Source organism: Lineus longissimus, chromosome 5, assembly GCF_910592395.1.
Source record: "Lineus longissimus chromosome 5, tnLinLong1.2, whole genome shotgun sequence".
Taxonomy (NCBI): domain Eukaryota; kingdom Metazoa; phylum Nemertea; class Pilidiophora; order Heteronemertea; family Lineidae; genus Lineus; species Lineus longissimus.
Window position 1 is genome coordinate 6,478,023 of NC_088312.1, and position 21,121 is coordinate 6,499,143.

Genomic DNA, 21,121 nt, shown 5'->3' on the forward strand with positions numbered 1-21,121 from the left:
TCAAAAATTCACCCAAAACCCAAACTGAACTAACCAGGAACTGCTTAATATTGAGCTATCGTAAGGAAATAAGCCAACCTGGCCTATACACACTCTACCTTTTCCTTATACATACCTATTGGGATGAGACGTGGGCAAGAGGAAGTGGAACTCAACCAAATACAGGTCACCAATCTCGTTATGCTGGAGGCAGGTCAGCTCATATGCAATGTACGCCCGTCGCACATAAACCTGAAGATACATTACATGTATATCAGAAAAAAGTTCGAAAAAATAACAAGCCAGTGTCAATTAAAAAACGGGCAAACATGTATTTTAGTTTGTTAAACACAGAATTAACCAACCAATGGGATGGAATCAAACTTCTGTAGAGGCCCAGATCTGCTATCATGCTTGAATTGAGGCCCTTAATATTGCACAGAATGCCTGCACCAGGGCAAGGCAAAGATCACAAAAAGCGCAAATCTTGTACTTGCTGTGCAGTACCAAATGCACACATCCCTGATGGCCAGAAATGGAATCACTGGGCTGCGACTTGTTCAGACTACAAACTGAACTGGACGAACCCCATCACCAAAGAAGGAATAATCCTTTGAGGGCTATGAAACACTAACACAATCAGCAGAACTTTGAACAACGTGGTGACAACATTTGCTTACCTCCAAGGCTGCAATGCTGACTAGCTTGTTGGGGTGGAAGAAGAAGCCAGGCAGGACATCGAAGATGGACGTCTCAGACATGATCAACTTCTGAAGATTCTCTGGTGAGAAATGGTGGCCGTAGATATCAATAGCAGAGAGGAAAATGGATTCCACTTGGTTGTGTCGGAGTTCAAATGCCGGCATGTGTGCAGCAATCAGAACTTGTCTTGCTCTCAGAGCGACCTTGGAGTTCTCAGTCTTGTTGAGTGTGGTCAGCTCAGTCAGTATTGGCTTGAGGTCTTCACTCATACCTGGCTCCTTCCCAACCAGATGATCCTGAAAACCAATGCAAAATACTTCAGTTACAGTTAAGCTCAAAGCATTGATGTGTTTTTAACTATCCCCAATTTCAGGCAATAGGTATGATGCTTTCTAACCAAAGATTACATGGAAATGTTTACTTACGATGAGCATGATGACTAGAGCATTCTTGCAGTGCACGCGGGAATGTGAGAATATACTGGAAACAACGCTCTGCATGTCTTCCTTGTGCTTGAGCCTCAAAGCGGCCACACATTTGTCATAATGGCCTGAAAGTTGAGGAAAAGTAGAGATTACTACCAAAATGAACATCTGATGCAGGAGTTAAAGTTTCACTTTGGATCGATACTGAGAACATTGTCCTCTGTGCTGAAGGAGGGCATAGGGTTGTTATAGATCTAGCTAGTCTTGACTAAAACATACCATTTTGAAATTGCGTCTCGACCTTCATGTAGACTTTGAGAAACTCTTGCACAACTGTCTTCATGTGGCCACGGATACCATTCCTGTACCTGCAGAAAAGAAGAGGGTTAAATGACACTTGGGACGGATCAGCACTGTTGCTACCCTACTTGCTTCTCTCAAGCTTTTCAAGGGGAACTGCATTTTGCATAATGTGAATTGATTGGCAGACATGAGAACTGGACCTACCTCTGAACAAGTTGGACGACTCCCTGCATGGTCATGAAAAACACATCTCTATCAGCTCTCTTGGTAAGGGTAGCGGCATGACTGTCAATCACATTGGCGATTTGCTGACTAGGAAACTGGCACAGTACAGATGTGATGTTACTGGCAAACCCGGCCATATGCCTTTTAATTGCTTTCGCGACATGCGGAGGGACTCTGCCAGATATCGCAGATATTAACTCCTGAAGCAGGAAATAAAGACAATATTATGATACAGGAAATCAACTGCAGACAGCAGACGTTTGTTACAATTTCCTGAAGGCTGAAGGTCTACTCCTTTTCATATTGTGTAAAACAACTGACAAGTGAATCCAACCACCAATCAACATTGTCAAATTCAACTTTATCCGGGCCAAATGTCATCCAAGTCACCTTAGGATTGAATCACTAGTGATGTTAATATTGCCGTCAAAACAGTCAAGAAGTAAGAGAACAAGAAGCAAAGGCAAGGCAAGGCATTTATGGGAACCTGGATTCCACCTGGTCGGGCCAAGTACCTCAGTTTACAAACCTGAAGCTCAAGAAGAGGTAGAGAAGGATCCTTCAATATCTTCATCAGTGTCTCGACCGTCTGCACAAGCTTCTTGTTGAAGTGAGGCTCTGGGAGAACGTAACCCGCCAGCACGTTCTCAAGACTGGTCCTGGTCATCTGGAATATCTGGTGAAGCTTCGAGCCATATGTGAGCGGTCCCGACACAGTGGGGAACTTTCCAGTGAACAACTGAGCCTAGATGGTCAAGAAGAAGAGGGAAAGGTTCAGCTGGAGACTGCGAGGACAACTATTGTCAGACAGTGCCATTGTCATGTGTTCCACAGGTTCATTGGATCAGGTGTCGAGTTGCATACTGGTACAGGTTGTTCATTATCTAGGAATTAACTCCAATGGACAATACAGGCAAGATCAATACATACCTGTCTGACCTTTGTCGGGTCATCAAGTTGAAGATGGCAGACGATCGTTCCAGCATCGAGAACAGAACCAGGTCTCTTCACATAATGGATGCTGAAAATAAATAGACAATTTGATTCCACAATCGTCTCTGTAGCAAGTCTCAGGCCTATAAACTTCATCAGAATGTCCTTCCAGTACTGACATCTGCTCAAAAGTGTGCTATCCTGGATGAACTCTTGGCAGTACTATTTGGGCTCTATTTTGTGCGCATACAGGTCATGCTTACCATCCGTTTTCCTGCACCCTTAGCTCCATGCACATTTTCATCACCTCAATCTCTGCGTAGACGTCATTAGCAAACACATGGCCACCATCTTCCACCAAGTAGCTGATCAGTTTGCCAGCAGAGGGCGACCGCAGCACTGTTGGGTCATTTTCCTTCTCGAATATACACGTCTTGTTGGCGATGGTGATACGGTAGCTGCCGACCTCTTCTTTCATGTAGGTAGTGTAGCTGTTACCATCCAGAGAGAGAAGAAGACCACCATCGCTAAGTCTGAAATGGACCAAACATATTGGTGACGACAAGAACTTCAACTGCCCGAGACTACTGCCAATTCTAGAAACGTACCGGGTAAGGCAAGGTCCAGTTGCACGGGAATGATAGGACCATTAAAGGTAAACTCTGGCCCTTCAGAAGTGAACTTTTCCCAGCAAAACAGTGTACTCACCTATGCACATCGATCTCCAAGTAAGAGTCGTTCATACTGAGGAAGTATGTGTTGGGCCCCATCTTGGTCACCTGGATTATGTATTTCATGCCTTCGTAAATCAACTCCACCTCCTCAGTGTTCTTCAGAGTATTATCAGGTAGGATTTGGCCCCTGAAAAAAGACCAACACGTTTTATCCCCGTTGTTTTTCAGTGTTCTTTTCCCTAGGCTGGCTGCCAACTAAGGCTAAGGAGGCCAGTCTCCCCTGAAATCAATCAAATTTTATTCAAGTTTGTACAAGTTTTGCAAAAACTTTCACTTTTCATGCCAACAAAGATGTGGTATCAAGATTTCACGACAAAGCAATATCAGTTTCTTACCTTTCTAGATTACTCTGAAAATGTTGGAATGACAACAGTATGTACTGGTCAGCCACATGGAGAGCTCCACAGATCACACCTAACATAGAGTTGGGCTTCTCTGCTTGAACCTTTTCCGATATGAGCTTATCCAACCAACCAGTGTCCAGTTGATTCTTCTGGAATCCTTCTGTCTCTAGGAGCTTGATGAGGTACTGGACCGTGGTACGGAAATCTCCCCTGATCGACAACTCTTTCAATGCCACAACCATGTTTCTGAAATCCACAGATTCTTTACAGTGAATAGAGAAAAAGAATATAATCAAGAGATTATCGTTGGCTTTTAGATCAAATATCACAGAGAAAAACATAATGATATAATTGCCAGTTGACAACTTACTCTCTGGCCTCCTCCCGATCTTCACCCCAAGAGAAACAATGGCCGAACTGCGAGTCTGCAAATTCGTGGAGTCCACCTGATGCGGTCACACTGAAGTAACCCCAAACGTTCTTATTACTACGGAAGTTGAGCTCCTGAACTGTGCCGGAACTTGGTTTGAACCCCTGAAATAAGAAGTAACGGAGGTCACATTGTGGTAAGATATCCCTTCATTCAGTTTTCTTCCATCCCTCTTGCTTCATCCTCTTTCCTTCAATCATCCCACGGACAAGGTCTCATTCAGCTGTCTCAAAAACTAAGAATTAAGATTAAATCACTGCATCAATACAAGCAAGGCACCTACCTCATCCGGGTTTTCACTGGTTATCCTGGCAGCGATCACATGACCTCTTGGATGTGGCCTGTTCTCCGGAAGTTCAAAATCAATTGCCTCATCTTCAAATGGGTCCTCTCCGTACAGTATTCGTATATCTTTGATTCTGTGTAAGGGTACACCCATAGCAACCTGAAGGAATAAAAGGATAATGCAGACACTAAGAAAGTACCCATTTATTTTTTGAACAACGAACACATCAATATAGCAAGAAATTCAAGACCAACAAAATCCTTACCTGTAACTGAGCAGCAGGCAGATTGACATCTGCCACCATCTCGGTGCACGGATGTTCCACCTGGAGTCGAGGGTTTAACTCAAGGAAGTAGAATTTCTCCTCCGCGGCATTGTAGAGGTACTCCACTGTGCCAGCACTCACATACCCAACCATCCTGGCAAGCTTCACCGCAGCCTGCAAAGAGAGCATTTATATTTAGAACACTGAGTCAGCATCAAAACAATACATCGAATAATGACAATGGGACGCCAGCTTATCTATCAATTAAATATTCCTTTGTCAGATTCAAAATTCAGTTCATAATCACCTTTTCCATTGTCTCGAATATATCAAGCTTAGCAATGGCTGCTGGGGCTTCCTCAATGATCTTCTGGTGGCGACGCTGAATGGAGCAATCTCTACCAAACAACGATATGGCATTGCCGTACTTGTCTGCCAGGATTTGGACCTCCAAGTGGCGAGCACAGGGGGCGTACTGCATGATGAACACTGGCGAGCCTGGCACTTCATTCTGGACCTAGAGGAAGAGGAATAGTTGTATACATCATAATCTTAACAACTCCTTTTGAATTTCTGATTAACTCTCATTTTAGGAGCCATATAGCTCTGAAGGTTACACAGAAGTGTTGAGCCAGCTTGCAAAAGAGCCATTTCTCTGCACCACTTCAATGTTTGAATTTGGCCTTGCTAAGATCCTAAGCACCTATGTTGGGGCATACCTGTCTGTAAAGATTAGGGAAGTCCTCCACATTGTTTGCCTTACGGATGCCCTTGCCCCCGCCACCTTCTGACGCCTTGATCATGACAGGGAAGCCTATCCGTTTGGCACAGGCAATCGCCTCATCAAGGTCAATCACACAGCCTTTCCGGTAGATTTCACGACCTATTTGGATCTGGGTACCATTCCCAACCTGGTCGTCTGACCAATCAACTTTCAAGCCTGCAACAAGAAAGATAGGCTTCATGAACATGGCTTCCAACTGACTGAACAGCCTGCTTTGGATAGTGCTTATTACCAGACCAACACAACTTATTTCATTGAAAGAAAGGCCACCTCTGCAAGCTGGAAGGCCTTCCTGTTTCTTGGCAATCTGGGGAATTGATTCTTCAGGGTGAGACTAGAAACTCCTTCAAATATATTCAACTATCAACACTACTCAAGCTTTTGTTAACGGATGAGGATTCACACCACTTTATTGACCTCAGATCTCATATAAACATACCGTCTCCACTCCAAGGCAGTGTCGGAACGCCAGCTGTCTGCGCAACAATAGATGATGCGATCTTGTCACCCAACGCCCACATCGCATTCTCCGGAGGTCCGATGAAAATGATGTTGTTCTTGTGTAGTAGGTCGGGCAGCTTTGGGTTCTCTGAAGCATGGCCCCACCCAGCCCAGACAGCTTGGACTTGTGTCCTCTTTGCAATATCGAGGATCAGCTCCACATTTGCGTAATTATTATTGTTACTTCCACCGGGCACAGGGACATAGTGGTCAGCCATTCGGATGTATTCTGAAGAAGAAAGCAAGGAATACAACAATCAAGCTAAACAATCAAGGGGAATTTCCCGAAGAGACGCCATGTCCAATCAATAAAACCAACAAGGCTAACTTCATCCCAAATCTATGCGAACTTCTCTGAATGAAGGACCATCCAAACATGTGGTAACCTACCAATCAAACTAATCAATTAGCGATCATACCTGCATTAGCTTTGAGGTCTTCTGGTGTCACCATGGCAACAAAGCGAATGGCACGCTCGTTTTTAAACATCTCGTAAGCCCAGCGCCGAACAGATCTGATGCATTTGACAGCCGCAATTCCATTATTTGCAATTAGAACCTGAATAGATCAGACGGGATTAATTAGTATTGGAGTGATGACAGAACACTGTCAATACCTACCACGCATGAAATATTGGTTGGTTTTGCCTTTGCATCCTTTAATGTCTGCATATCATTCCTGTATTCTGACTTCAGGCTAAATTCAGTTCGGGGAACACTGAGTGATTGGCATAACTTATATCTCTTAATTTTGACTACCGCAAGTTCTTTGACTGACCTTGTTAATGACTCTGTTACCACCAAATCTATGAACAAACTCCTCTGGTGTTGCGACGGTGAAGTCACCACGACAATTCAGGCTGTTTGTGCGTAATGGGCCAGACATGTTTCTTCTGAAAATACAAAACAAACCAGGGTAAGTGTTGCACAAAGAACGAAGCCAAAACCCCTACCTGCCCGTTCACCTAAAAATCATTTTAATCATTACAAAAAAGTTATTAAAATAATGAACAATTCACTAAATGATTAATTCGATTTCATGACATAACTAGGACAATGATACAATTTAATTTTATATACTTCAATAGTTCACCAAACCTAGATTGTGTAAGACCCAGTCTAGGTCTACATATCATTAGATTCAACATGACAGCATGTATAGATTGTGTGAGTCACAAGTTCTCCTGAAAAGCGCAACAATCTATGCTATTAAGCCAATCAAAGTTGGAAGGGAGTAAGCCAAGGCAAGCAGTGCTGTGTTCTTTACTTTGTCAACAAACTATTCACAAAATAAAATCAAACAGCTGGTTATGGCAATATGAAGTCTCGCCCCTCAATTTCAACAATGCACCGATACCTGGACAAGACATGACAATCACGTAACAAACAGAACTTTAAAACTTTTGTGTTAATGTTCACACACTGCCTCATTCTGAAACATGTTAGCATAGAAATACTTAGTACGGTATTCAAGTTACCCAGTGACTTTGTGCTTTTTGGGTGTCCATTCTGCACGGGCACTACAAAAACGATAAAAATTAGGTGAAAGACTGAAAGGTCTGTAGTGGGAATGTTTTGCTCAACATGAAATTGTGGACAACAGCAACATGACCAACCATATGGGAAGCGAAGTAATATGTCCAGAGACAGGGCCAAGTTGTGTCTTCCCTTGCTGTTGTTTTCAACGTGTCGGACTTAGTGACGTTTTTGAGTCATCTGGGTGTATTGTAGTGGCTTAAATGACAAAAAGTCCAGGTGAGAATAATTTTTTTAAAGTGTCGGCCCCTAGTGGCCCACTGACATGACAGCCCGACAAGTTTCAAACAGCCAGAGAGAACACTGGCCAGGAATAGACCCCATACCATACCAGCTAACCGAGTCTAAATTCTGAAGAAACCAGTACATTGATTTAGAAGTACTACCTCATAGAGTTAGGGGTAACAGAGAGAATGATGTGCAGAATTCTAAAGCTCCTTGAAATCAGTGCGTTCATTCATATCATATGAACTATCAAGATGTCACTCTCTCAATCTCATGATCAGTGTGTCAGTTTGAAATTAAATTTATCAGGAACAAATATATATACATTCACTTTCCAAGTTCCCAACCCCTTACTATTGCTATGCAGAACACCATCCTTTTTTATGACATGATTCATGCCAGTGGCTAGGATGGATTCTCGCATATCATCAGAAAATGTGTTTAGAGGCTGTTTTATGTGTGATGGCGACTTTGACCGATACCAGCAACGGGCTTCAAAATGAAACACCTTCCCTCGAAGATACTGACAGCAAACCGTAGTGCTGTGACAGGCTTACAAGGAAATGAGGGATGCAGTGATTGACAGGCATTACATACCGCTGAAAACCTCCAATTGTGGAAAACGAACGGCCACACTCAGTCTCAGGACTGTAAATAATACAGGATACAGGCAAATAAAGCAATCAGAAGGTGGCTGGAATTGGAGAGATTTCAAAGCAAAACACTGTACACTTAACTACATTTATACACATTGACCTCAGGATTATTATCCTTGATCCTTGACCCCATTACCAATAAAGATTTGGGAACAGTTCACTATCTACATCAGGTTAAAGCACTGTCTAGCTGTCCACGGGTAGACACCATGACCTCATATCACACTTGAAACAAACCTGATAACGTTATGGACATTGGAGTCACTTTGCAGATTTCTTCTGAAAACGGATTTTTCCAAATTACAACATGAACACCAAAAATTGTTTGTTTTATCTGTCCTAGCTCATTCTTGAACATGTTGAAGCCAGGGGTTTTCTCCCACATTCTATCGCCCAATATGGTTTATAGAGCAAAGAATGTCCCACTCGATAATCAGCCCGCAACTCATTATCTATTATTGCGTTGAAGGAAATTGCTGTGGGAAATAAAGCAATCAGAGAGGTGTATTTACTGGAAAGCTATATAGGTTTTTTAACTAAGTCTACCTGTGGTGATGTTGCAATAATGTTTTGTTTGTCAGTGACTACTGTTTGAAACAACCTCAGCCCACTATCAGTTGAGAGAGTTGATGGAAATTTCATAGCTATTAGTTATCACTAAAAAAGTGTTGAAAATGACCTACAATGTGCACACAACCTGCGACCCCACATACCTTGTTAGGCGGTATTGCTGCAGCATGTCAATGCTACCACGATGACCATCTGTACCATTACTGGTCAAGAGAGGGTCTGACTGGGTACCTCTGAACCGAGGTGAAGAAAAACTATCAGTTTAAAACTAATAAAAGCAAGGGCAGAAGAGCTTTCTCAAAAGAAACCATATGAAACTATAGCAGGGTTTTTTGGAACCTAACAGGAAAGAATCTCTCTCAATTAATCATCACACCAATCATTGATTAGAGGCACCAGAGTAATTTCGGGTCTTGGCACCTTCATGGAAACAAAACTCAGAAACTGTAGTAGACCTTCCGAGGCACTCTTTGTGACTTTTCAAAAATACCGTACTATCTTTAACAGCATATTTACTCGGCTTCTTACACCTGGGAAATCTTAGTCTTACCTCAGAACTGCTGCTTGTCTTGGTGTCTTCACCTTGTCTTGGCTGGCCTCTTCTTCAAGTGTGGGGAAGGTCACGGAAGAACTCCTCTGCACTTGGCCCTCGTTGGGTGCAGCATCTGGCTCAGCCTTCTCAGCCATGTCTCAGGAGAGTGTGTACCTGCAACAGGAGGGGGCAACTCATCTTTCTCGGCACATCAGCAGGCCTATGGATCAAAATAGGGCCCATAGTCAGCTTCAAAAGTACATCACTGCCCTTTTGGGCCGCTGTGCGAAAACTACTTGGCCGACGTCTTCAAAGTTTGGTTTTACTTGAATATAATTTTCCCTAGAGCCTAGAGGCCAAAAATGACAGCGACATTTTCTTCTAAAAAAACCTATTCATTCATATAATGGTATGATATGATCTTGGTTTTCACTATATTTCAGGTATGAGTAGATGACTATCGTTGCACTTGATTGGGGATAACGTTTACGAAGACGTCGTGGCATGTCACATTACAGTAATGTAAAACCGTCAGCACTGCAATGCCAATGGGTTAAAATTTACAATCCCCGATCGGAAATGACGTAGTTTGATCGCATTCAACTATAAATCCATTGAACAGTGGTGCTTCGTTAGTCAACCGATGACCTTTTTTTGGGATGTGATCGGGGATTGTAAACTCGTTCCCTGCAATGTATTGTGACATGACGACGGCCAACACTATGTAAACGTTGTTCCCAATCAAGTGCATGAATCTATAACAAGCTGGCATTGTCTGGAACTGAAATTGAGTACACCTGCACTAATACACTAGGCCTACGCACTGCATACTACCAAGCGCCCATGCGATGCTAACCAGAGTCCAAATATATTTGCTGCTATCAAAACTAATAATCAAGGATCCAAGGAGCTAACAACGCACCTCTGCGGATTCTGTGTAACAAGGACTATCTCAATACGGACAGCAAAATTTTGAAATCCATCAGGATATGGAAAATTACGATGTTATTGGGTGACCGATCACAAGTCAATAAACTAAATCGACATGTGCATTTGTTTTGGAAAGTGGCGTGATCAGATCTGGGTCGTTTTACCTCGCTTCCAGGATCTGACCTAGATAACAAATTTTAAAATAAAGCCCATTTTGAGGACAAACTGGTAAAATTAAATAATTCTTATGAAGATGTATATCAAGCAATAATTTCCAGATAAAATTTAGTTTGTGAATACGTCATATTTGAAGCCTCACGGGCTTTTTATTTAAGCAGAAATTCTGAGAACCGAGGTTGGCAGATGGTTGTGTAGAAAGTGCCGACTCACTGCTGCCATTTGGAGGAACAAACCACCTGGCGCCATCTGTAATTAGAAGATGGAACTGCCGGGAGGACATAGTCACAATCATTGTAGAGACAATGTCTTATCATCTGTTGTCATCGTTTTCAAGACATCATTCCAAAGATACAAACGTTCTGCTATATATAGTGTAGTCGCATCAGCTATTGCTAGTCAGTTGCAACGTTGTCATCTTAATCACTTGCAAGTCTGACCTTTAGACTCAATAATAAGGGCAGCACTTTATCTCAGAGACAATGTCACAACCTAGCTTAATCAGCCAAAAAAACACTGAGCCAGTGTCACAGCCTAGCTTGATCAGCCAAGAAAACACTGAAAGGTGTCACAGCCAAGCTTGATCAGCCTATAGAAAACACTGAGACACTGTCACAGTCTAGTATGAGAATACTGAGAAATGTTCACTATGGACAGCAAGAACAACAATACAGACAGAAAGAATAGTCCAATGGTTACGTCCTTTATCATTTCTTTCATCATATTGTGGTAAGAAGTAAACTTCAGGAGGCAGAAATGATAGTGAATCAGGCTCACATACAACTATAATCCATTTCTCAAAATATTTATTCATTCATAATATACATACACAACATGTTCCCTTCTATTCAGACCCCTTCATTTTGCATCATAGTCATTTTTTCGGCAGTGAAAATGTACAAGTATGCTGAACACCACCTCAACCCAAGACAATCAAAACCCATATTTTGGTATCATTTCCTTTATGCACTTCGGAGGACACAGCATTAATCTGGGCTACTCTGCCCTTTACTTTAGCAGTCAAAAACTAATACTAATAGCATTATTCTATAATATAGGCTTAATAGCAAATATCTCACCCGAGAGGCTAGAAACACACAGTGGCAAAATTCCATCAGGTAACAGGGTCTGGCAACAAATATGACCCCAACAACACATAAATAAATGAACTTACAGTGCTTAATACTTATGGATTGTTTTTTTAGCAAATTTCATAAGAAATCGTAGGAACAGCTTGAGCCATTTACCCACCAGGTCGAACTGTGCATACTCCTAGTCACCTGAGTACTACCAATTTGACACCCTAGCTCCAGCCTATAGTCCCCCTTTAACAGTATCTCAACAGTGCCAAATGTCTAATAACAACTCTCATAAATATGAAACCAGTCATAATATCAATCAGCATTTTTAATTATTTTATTCCTTTTTTGGAACAGTCTACGTGTAAGGGCACTAATTTTGACAATCAATACATGAGGTAAATATGTATGAATCACAGCATAATTAAACCAGTCATTGTCTGTGACAATGCGGCAAAATAATGCAATCGATATTTCCTGGTCTGATTATCACACTCAAGCAAACTAATTTCACAGCAAATGCCTAATGATAACAAAAACTATACATGATTTTCCTCAGGAATACAATAAAATATGCAAAAGGAAAAAAACGGAAATTCTCCAAAGATCAGAAATGCTTCATCCATGCATCAGGTGGCCAGATACATCAGTGATACAGATACTTTTCAATTTGTGACTGAAACATTAATGATATAATGTTCGGCATAATCTTTAACAGATGCTTATGAATTTGTGACTAAAAACATCATGCTTCACCTAGTGAAATTTGGCCCGATGGCATCAGCAATTTAAAGCCCACGCACTTCTCTACAAGTTTCCTCACCATGGGTCAACTAGAGGCAACACTGAAGGCAGGCACTGCATCAAAATCTTCATTGCACATATAGACTACATTACATGTATGTGAACCAAACTTGTTATTTTTGGCACATAAACAAAACAGATTCTATCTAAGTGGTCATCTTCTGTTTCTCTTTAACTGCATATTTGACACAACTGATACGAGTCATAGTCCATTTTCAGCTGCTAGATGGCGGGCCATCTGTGTAAATCTTCAAGGCTTTCTCTTTCCTTGGCGAGCATGTGATCTTTGGGTTGCTCTTGGACAGTCTGAAAGTATCAGGAGAAGCTGATTAGCACTTTAAACCAAAATACATGTAGTGCCATTTCAGTGTGGTTTGTTGACACCAATTGGGTAGCAGACTCAAAGCTTCTGATTAATCGATGCAGATGCTGCAGGGAGCCAGGACTTGTCAGTACCAAGGGTGTCCTCAATAGAGAGGTTCTACTAGGCTTGATTGATTTCAGCTGACAATTCTGCTACATTACAATCCTGCAGCTCTCACCTGATGCTTTCTGCTTGTTGTATTTCTCTCCGCCTCTCGTCGCTCAGCTCCATTAATGTTTCTCGACTGTCTCTGGAAGTGGAAGGAAATATTAGTACACCAGGAGTATCAGATAAAGGGCGACGCCATTTGTTCAAAATTTGTAATTTGTAATTGAATTTGAAACTTCCAAATTACGTAAATACATACCAAATTTAAATTTCAGCATTGCCGTCGTGTACACAGATATACAAACACTATAAATACCAAGTTTCAACAAATTTGTATGCATAATAACTGCACTGCCGCATTGCCTATACTGCACATTTCTACTTTCCTAGACCACCAGTATCATGTGTTTCCAGACAAAAGACATCATGCGCAAAGCGTACCTGTAGTAAACTACGCAGCCATTATCACAGATACAAGGTGGGACTAAATAGGAGTTGGATAAAGATGGGTTCCACTCCAGGCCGGTGTGGATCTCGAGGAGAGACGACTCACACGGGAATGTTCCACGACACTGAAAGAGAGAAGGGAAATTGAGTATATGTACTTGCATAATCTTGTCTTTAGCACTATTCATAAACATATCGTCAGCATTTGCTCTGCATTGAGTTATTCTCAAGAGAATATTCCTCCTCCAAGACAGATGAGTGTTTTTGTGTGCCACTTACTAGGTACTCTGGTTACCTGCCAGGTGGGGCAAATGACCAAGTGACTAAGACTTTTCTCCTTGGCCTGAGGAAGACTCCATCGTGGGCTACTGTCTACTACTTGGTCTTTTACTTCTCCTAGCTTCGAGACCATGTTAGGGGATCGCCTTAATTTTATGTCTCATCAACAAACGAATTAAGAAATCAAACGAGTAACTTGTGAAATGCATGACAAATACCTTGGCATATTCGATGCAATCTATAGGTATACCACTGAGAAGGTTTAAGTTGTTTTTAAATTCATCCATGGCAGACGAATCTATCACGATTTCATCAAAGGGTTCCAGTTCATACTTGGATGGTCTCCACCGCCGAATGTAGATGGCGTAGTGGGAGGGTTTCGTCAGCTTTTCCTCGCCTAGAAAGATATTCATGAGATAAGGGCTTATTATCTTCAGGTCAGGTCAGGTTTGAAGATGGGGGTGTTAAAGAATTAATACCAACAGCACAACAGCGACGGATAAGATTTCAATGTGAAACAAATTTATGCCTATGAACTCACCATTGAGGACCTCGACAAAGATTTCCCAGTTGTCAAATATTGGAACGTCATCGACATAGACCCGGCTATCGATGTAGACTTCCCCCGGGTTCTTCCACGTCTTTTTACGCAGACGACACCTGTTCAATGGAATGTCAAGGTCACACAGTTTCTTGATTTCGAGCAGAATCAGTTTCTTCGACTCGAGGACGGTCATACCCTTGGCGAACACGGTGTCGATCAGGAACTTGATGGGCTGCAAGGAAACATTGAGGTCAGGGTTATGCCTGGATTTCCAAAGGGGTGTCTTCCCTGAAAAAATGATGGGGTACTTTTTCGGAATGAATCTCACGTGGAATGATGTCGGCCCGACATTCGCACAATGCAAATGTCAGTGTAAAGATTACACTAACGAAAATTCTTGGCTCACCTCTTGCTCGTGGACAAGTAACTGGTAAACTTTGACTCTATATTCGTCTTTTCTTAACGCACGCCCAAGTTTGATGTTCAGCTGAAACAAAAAGAATATGACCAGGGGACTATCTCAAAATTTGCTGAAGCCAAAAAAGAAGTTATTTACTCTCACACTGACACCTTCTCCCTTGGTATTTGAAAATTCGACTTGATTATTGAAGAGAATAGATTCTAACTTTAATCCAAATCTGCCAAAGATGTTGCCATTAGCGCCAAAAACTATTTCTTCAGAGCTCGAATTGAAAACCTTTTTCTAAAATTCTATTCAAACGTCAAAATCTGCTACGAACATTCTTGATTTACTGTAATACTGAGGTATATCAATATGTAATGTATACTTACGCAACTTTCTTCCCCAAACGACATGAGATTATCCGACAATCTCGTACTCTCAAACTCTTGACTGTTGGGATACACTCGAAACACCTGGAAAAATACAATCTTGTCATAGCAGCTGGTCTCTCATTGCAAATGGAACGCGATCTGAATCCAAACTCAAGAGTGTTAACTCTTGAGTTGTTTCCAACATTTGAGAACCAGGTATACCTTTTGTTGGGCTACTGCCACAGCACATATGGCCATACATGTACAACTTCTACAAAGCTTACACTCGTCCACTGTCCAAGCAATGAACTGACTTAAGTATTAAGGTCCCTTGGCCCATACTAAGCAATGATCTTACGAGACATCTGATCCAGGGTTCTCCTTTTTGGGTTTCCTCAAGGAATGGTGGTGTCTCGATATTCAAGAAGTTTTGCTAGCCTGCAACACAAGGTAGGGTGGCCAGCAATTTAAGGTAGGGTGGCCCTAATGAAACCCTTTACAATTTCTAGAGAAAGGTGGGTGGCTGTTCCAAGGTAGGAGGGATGCCCTGACAAATGGCCTTTAGGAAAACAATGTGATCATACCTTGAAGTTCTCAGATGTCGTTTGGACATATTGTTCCAGTTCCTTCTTCAGGCCAGTCAGACTGATCCTCTTGTCAACAAAAACAGTCAGCTCTGAAAGTAAATGACAAGTGTAATGTTGGATTTTCTAATTCCTAGCTCCTGTTAACCCAATTTTCATGTATGTCAAATGTCCAATCATTCCAACCGTTCTCACAAGAAGGTGGCATTCTCACTGCAAAACCTTTGGGCAGATAGTTACTAAGGGAACTTCAAAGGTCATAATATGGTGCGAGACACAATGAATCAGCGATAATGGGACCTCAGACGTCAGCACCAGTTAAAACCTTAATCACAGACTACCTTCTGTCCATAAACTAGAACACTGGCGCACAACAAGCTTTTGAAGCACTCCCAATGTCCGCTGTCAACATTTTAGTTTGAATAAGAATCAACAGATGGCTCTAAACCAGCCTCTTGGCACCGAGACATTTCAAGAAAAACATGATTTTGGTGAGAATGCCACACATGACAGACAGCAGCCTAGGAGGTAAATCCCTGGAGACATGTTTAACCAATTGATGTCGAAAAAAACTTGTCTGGGCATCATGCACAACCCTCAAGGCAGTTAATGTGTTCAGGTCTACAGTGACGGTGGATGGCAATTTAACCAATTATATGTCATTATCATAGTCTGGTTTCGTGAGGAGGATGTAACTTTGAGGGTTGAGGTTTCTACATAAGGTTTTAGGTTGAAAGGCAAAATAACAAGACCATATAAGTCTGGGTTAGGTTTTCCTGCCACTGTTTGTATCGCATGTGACTTTGGGACAGCTTTTGCTCATCTCGTATACCGAAGCTGGCCAGTTTAGCACAAAGTCATGTTTTCTTTTAATATCAACATGTTCATGACACTTAAAAGCAGAAATTAGCACTTCAAGTTGTGACACCAACCAATCTTCAGAATAGTGGCAACATTTAGTAAACACCCCAGTCACTCTTCATGGGACAAGTATCTCATAAACTAAGTCATGGTTACAGCATGTCTTCCATTCTTTCTATTCAAAAACACTCTAGACTGGTTAATGTGTTTGTTTAGCAAAGCACCTCAGAAACAAAGTTGTGATTAATTTCTATTCCCTCCTCATCATTCCAGGATGTCATGAAAAATTCACCTCACTCATTCCACGCATGGTTTGAACAAAGCTCTTTGATGGAGAGGGCAGGAATGTGGAGATGACGGCCGAGGTCATTTACGTCTGCTGTAATATTGATGATACTGGTTTATGATTTCATGACCACTCGTTTGGGAATGAATGGGTCTCTTTTTGAGGCACTTGTCAATGGAAGTGGTGTGATGTTATTGTGATGAGGGACTTGGGTATAAAGGGGGCATCTAACCCGGGTATAAGATTTTTAAATCAATTTCACAAAATTTAAAGAATTTACTAAAATAATGGGTCTGGGTCCTGCCACTTCCTTCATCCTTGCCAGCACACAACTCCAGAACTAGCTACTATAACTACTGGAAGTAATTCACATCACTCCTCCTTCAAGCAATAAGCAATGATGTCCTTTGCGGTAAAAAGTCAGCCAATATTGCCAAAATTAACGAATGGTCCTCCAAATGTTTATATACCACCACTGAAGTGTTCTGATGGTATTCACTTCGCATCCCTGATTGCTTAAAATAAGTTAAACAAACACTAGAACGTACCTGCGAGGATCGGAATCAGGCACACCCCTGGGCTGAGGACACATCAATATGGATTTTGCCCATGATTTACCATATCGAATAGGTGCGTACACAACCTTTGGCATAGTGCCGGGAGGTACTTGTGATTAGGTTTGGAAGTTCTAACAGAGACACATTTCTTACGGCAAAGGTGCTTAAAATAATTGATGACATTAGTCTGTATTCTTTCAGGGATGCCAATGAGCGATGGCAAAAAGACTTGAAATTTCTTTCTTGTTACAAATAAAAACTTTCTCACATTATAACCAGTCTTGTGAAAGTATTGGGCTCTCAGTCCAGTAAAGGGGTTAAACAGTATTCCAAGACATATACCAATATCTTATCTGGCTACTTGTTCAATAAACCTATGGTCAATGGCTTGGAGACCATTGGCCAATAACATCACCAAACACCTCAATTAGATCTATAGCCATCATCTCATCAAACATGTAGCCATTATGATCGATTGGCATTCTAGCAACGATTAGCTAGATAAGTGTGATTTGCACATTCTTATTGGGGGCCCCAGAGATCTTGGGGGCCATCCATTATGTACCTTCGTATCTAACCACTGATTTTTGGACCCCCTTCACCCATACCTATGGTCAATGGCTTGGAGACCATTGGCCAATAACATCACCAAACACCTCAATTAGATCTATAGCCATCATCTCATCAAACATGTAGCCATTATGATCGATTGGCATTCTAGCAACGATTAGCTAGATAAGTGTGATTTGCACATTCTTATTGGGGGCCCTAGAGATCTTGGGGGCCATCCATTATGTACCTTCGTACCTAACCACTGATTTTTGGACCCCCTTCACCCATACCTACGGTCAATGACTTGGTGACCCTTAGCCAATAACATCACCAAACACTTCCATTCGATCAATAGCCATCATCTCATCAAACATGTAGCCATTATGAACTACTGGAATTCAAGTAACGATTGGCTAGATGAGTGTGATTTGCACATTCTCATTGTGGGCCAGCCTGCCCAGAGAGGTCTTGGGACGCACTTAGTACACTCTGGCCATCACCCACTCCCTTGTACAAATACGCATCAGTAAGCCATACATTCCACAGTGTATATGGGTAGTGAGTAATCACACGCCGAGAGGCGAGTGCAATGTGATAAGGAACAATACCGGGGGATGGCAACACAGACTGCACTCACTGCAAAGGTTCTTGGCGCGAAAAAAGTACTTAAGAAGAGCCCCCCCCTCCCTCCTGTACGCACCTAAAAAACTATGGCACCAATCCCCCTCCCCCTTGGAGGGTACAATCTTTATGGGCAGCCCAGTCCCTTGGGATATTTAATCAGATTGCGAAGGTCATTGCTGAAAGAAACCGTGCCAAACAGCAGCAAATCAATCATCATGGCAACAGAAAATCTTTTTGCCAACAACAAACATCTCCGTGAGAACTAAGCCCTCAAAGCAATTCTGTAAATGGTATAAACTGAATAAATTGATTGGAATGCTGAGCACCAACTAGGGCATTATTAACTCTGCCATCATGATGTCACCATTTTCTTCCCTCTTTGACATCACCACTAGTTTGGGTAACTCCTATTATAAGAGGAACTTACGCCTAGGGTCTTCATTGTATGTATTCTGCCTCAAGTAGGCCTTGAAATATTTCCGATACTGCTCATCAAAGTCATAGTAGGACATCGAAACTGTCGCCTCATCATCATTGTCCCAATTCTCCGGCTCTTGCTTGGTAACGCTACTAACGTCCATCGAAGAATACATGCGTCCGTCCGTTGACGAAGCAGAACTGTCGCCGATCGGATTCATCTGCCAGCTCGAGTTTGAACTTTCACTATGTAATGAATCCTCACTCTGCGTGTTTCTCAAAGTTTGATCAGTCTGCGAGCTGGAGTCGCTAGCGTCCGTTGTGTTTTGACTATCAAAGCCATCATTGTGAGTGAGTCGATCGAGGGCGTCTGAGACACTTTGGCTATCCGAACAACCCTGGGATTGTCCTGTGCTCATTTCTACACATTCATCAAACATGACATTTTTTGCATCGTCCGGCATTTTATCAAAATCGCCAATATCTGTTTCCCGTCCTGCACTATTTGTGTCCATGTTATAGTCGTTGTCATCTGGTGTCTCGTCTGCTTTCGTCGCTGACCCTGGTGGGGCTATATCAGCACCCCCAGGGTCTCCCCCAGTGTCCTCGCTTGCCTCCTCCCCTACCTTGGCCTCTTGTAACCTCGGCCCAACCACCTCATGCTCTTCATGGATCCGTTCTCTGATTGCATCCGAGACCATCTTCTGTTCAACAAAACTTTCGACTGGAATCAAGAAGAAACAGAATCAAAGATGAAAACTACAATAAACAATTTTGACATAAAGACACATATGGTAACACATGGAGAGCATTTCAACCGGACATGTCAACGAGCATGTCAGTAGGTCTTAAAAAATTCTCAGTTAACGTTTTGGAAAACTTCTCTGTCACTCATTCCGTGACATTTGCCCCAGTTCCAGAAGAACTGAACATAAGGAGGTCACGGACAAAGGCATCAAATTAAAAAACTATCAGGAAACCGGACCTTGGGGCAGTCTTAGACGTAAAATGCATGGAAGCGAAGTCATGACAGAACTCAATGTTCTCCTCATCGAAATTCTTCAGGGATGTGATGTCATTGCACAAAGCATGAAACACAGCACCAAAAAATCAGTCTAACGAATAGGGAAAAAACCAAAATATCATGGCACTGAAATGGTTAATGACTAGTTTTCATCAAGTGACCAAATCAAAAGTGGTCCAGTGCTGTTTGTTCACGCCCGATTACACTCGACCAACAGATAGAGAAACCAATGATCTCGCCCATATTTGTCTAAGATTGGTGAGAGTTCGTCCAGAAGGTTTGGTTGGCTGAGAGGAGGAAAGTATTTGTGTTGTACCAGAAGCACTCTGGACTAAAAAAGTGCAGCCACAAAATCTCAGTGTGTCTGAGGAACTGTTTGCAACACGGAAATACCCTCATTGATGGCAATTACGACTGGTTGCCATGTGGTACTTTCCCAGCTACTTGAATGGCTTGTAGTTTGGAATCATGACAGGCTGTGATATGCTGCCTTGTATATTTCAGTGACATAAAAACAGAATTCCCTCCAAATTTCAACACTTTCTTGGCAGCATTTGAGAACAAAGAGACAAAGTCCTATGACCTTGTCACTGATATTGCTCCTCAGTCAGGTTTCTGTACAACCTGCTCATTTGGAGCAGAAAACTGACTATTAATGACCCAATCTGCATACTGAAATGGAGGAAAGGTTAATGAGAAAGGTATTACATCAATTTTACGGTATTCTGGTCAGGTGAACAGATCTACATCCTCCCCAACGGTGCACTCCTCAATGAACGGTAAATTAGCCATTGCCGAATGTGCGAGAAGTTATTCTAGTCGATCTAATTGTCAGTCAAGGGGACAAGCAGTAATCTAATGCCACGAGAGAGCAATATTGATTCGTTCTCACACTAGAAGGGATTCACGCTCGTCACTAGATCGTAATCTAAGCAGCTTAAAGAACCCTAAAGCGCAAAATTATTTTACGGGTGTTTTATTTTTGCGGATGTTGCAAATAGATTAGATTCGAATTAAAAAATATTTTGACAGGTAAAACCAAAGAAAATTCCAAACCAAAATGAAAATTGTGACATTTTGATTTTCTTAAAACATTTTCGCAGATCTCAAAAATAAAGCGGTGCTAAAGATTTGCAGTCAACAGTATTCTTGGTGCTTGACATGTGTGAGCCGGATCCTTTACTCTCTCCAAGGACAAGGCTGATTTTAAAGAGATTCAATCATATCAGTAACATCCGGTAAAGATAAGTATCTTTAAACCATGCTTGGTAACATGAAGAG

The 21,121-nt window shown here is 42.0% G+C and overlaps 2 protein-coding genes across 14 annotated transcripts in view; both read right to left on the reverse strand.

Annotated features, from left to right (window-relative positions):
- The window catches only part of LOC135487588 (acetyl-CoA carboxylase-like), a 26,706-nt gene extending 16,224 nt beyond the window's left edge, over window positions 1–10,482 (reverse strand). For 5 of the 13 annotated variants that reach the window (XM_064771505.1, XM_064771497.1, XM_064771501.1 and 2 more), the window contains exons 1-22: window positions 10,352–10,482; window positions 9,448–9,603; window positions 9,041–9,130; window positions 8,565–8,606; window positions 6,689–6,803; window positions 6,331–6,469; window positions 5,850–6,140; window positions 5,346–5,566; window positions 4,934–5,143; window positions 4,627–4,800; window positions 4,359–4,520; window positions 4,016–4,179; window positions 3,637–3,891; window positions 3,276–3,428; window positions 2,831–3,100; window positions 2,565–2,655; window positions 2,164–2,379; window positions 1,614–1,834; window positions 1,386–1,474; window positions 1,107–1,231; window positions 660–977; window positions 116–231 (exon numbers count right to left, since the gene is read on the reverse strand). In XM_064771505.1, coding sequence (XP_064627575.1) covers window positions 116–231; window positions 660–977; window positions 1,107–1,231; window positions 1,386–1,474; window positions 1,614–1,834; window positions 2,164–2,379; window positions 2,565–2,655; window positions 2,831–3,100; window positions 3,276–3,428; window positions 3,637–3,891; window positions 4,016–4,179; window positions 4,359–4,520; window positions 4,627–4,800; window positions 4,934–5,143; window positions 5,346–5,566; window positions 5,850–6,140; window positions 6,331–6,469; window positions 6,689–6,803; window positions 8,565–8,606; window positions 9,041–9,130; window positions 9,448–9,584 — 3,599 coding nt within the window. In that variant the 5' untranslated portion in view covers window positions 9,585–9,603; window positions 10,352–10,482. Of the gene's footprint in view, window positions 1–115; window positions 232–659; window positions 978–1,106; window positions 1,232–1,385; window positions 1,475–1,613; window positions 1,835–2,163; window positions 2,380–2,564; window positions 2,656–2,830; window positions 3,101–3,275; window positions 3,429–3,636; window positions 3,892–4,015; window positions 4,180–4,358; window positions 4,521–4,626; window positions 4,801–4,933; window positions 5,144–5,345; window positions 5,567–5,849; window positions 6,141–6,330; window positions 6,470–6,688; window positions 6,804–7,388; window positions 7,431–8,268; window positions 8,320–8,564; window positions 8,607–9,040; window positions 9,131–9,447; window positions 9,604–10,285 lie in introns of all 13 variants that reach the window. The other 8 variants (XM_064771498.1, XM_064771500.1, XM_064771495.1 and 5 more) reach the window with 8 other exon arrangements.
- Window positions 10,483–11,331: 849 nt separating this feature from the next.
- Window positions 11,332–21,121, reverse strand: part of LOC135488316 (ubiquitin carboxyl-terminal hydrolase 47-like) — a 143,960-nt gene continuing 134,170 nt past the window's right edge. The window contains exons 20-28 of the mRNA XM_064772874.1: window positions 18,827–19,540; window positions 15,520–15,611; window positions 14,954–15,037; window positions 14,568–14,648; window positions 14,159–14,393; window positions 13,836–14,014; window positions 13,333–13,463; window positions 12,962–13,033; window positions 11,332–12,725 (exon numbers count right to left, since the gene is read on the reverse strand). Coding sequence (XP_064628944.1) covers window positions 12,635–12,725; window positions 12,962–13,033; window positions 13,333–13,463; window positions 13,836–14,014; window positions 14,159–14,393; window positions 14,568–14,648; window positions 14,954–15,037; window positions 15,520–15,611; window positions 18,827–19,540 — 1,679 coding nt within the window. The 3' untranslated portion in view covers window positions 11,332–12,634. The remainder of the gene's footprint in view (window positions 12,726–12,961; window positions 13,034–13,332; window positions 13,464–13,835; window positions 14,015–14,158; window positions 14,394–14,567; window positions 14,649–14,953; window positions 15,038–15,519; window positions 15,612–18,826; window positions 19,541–21,121) is intronic.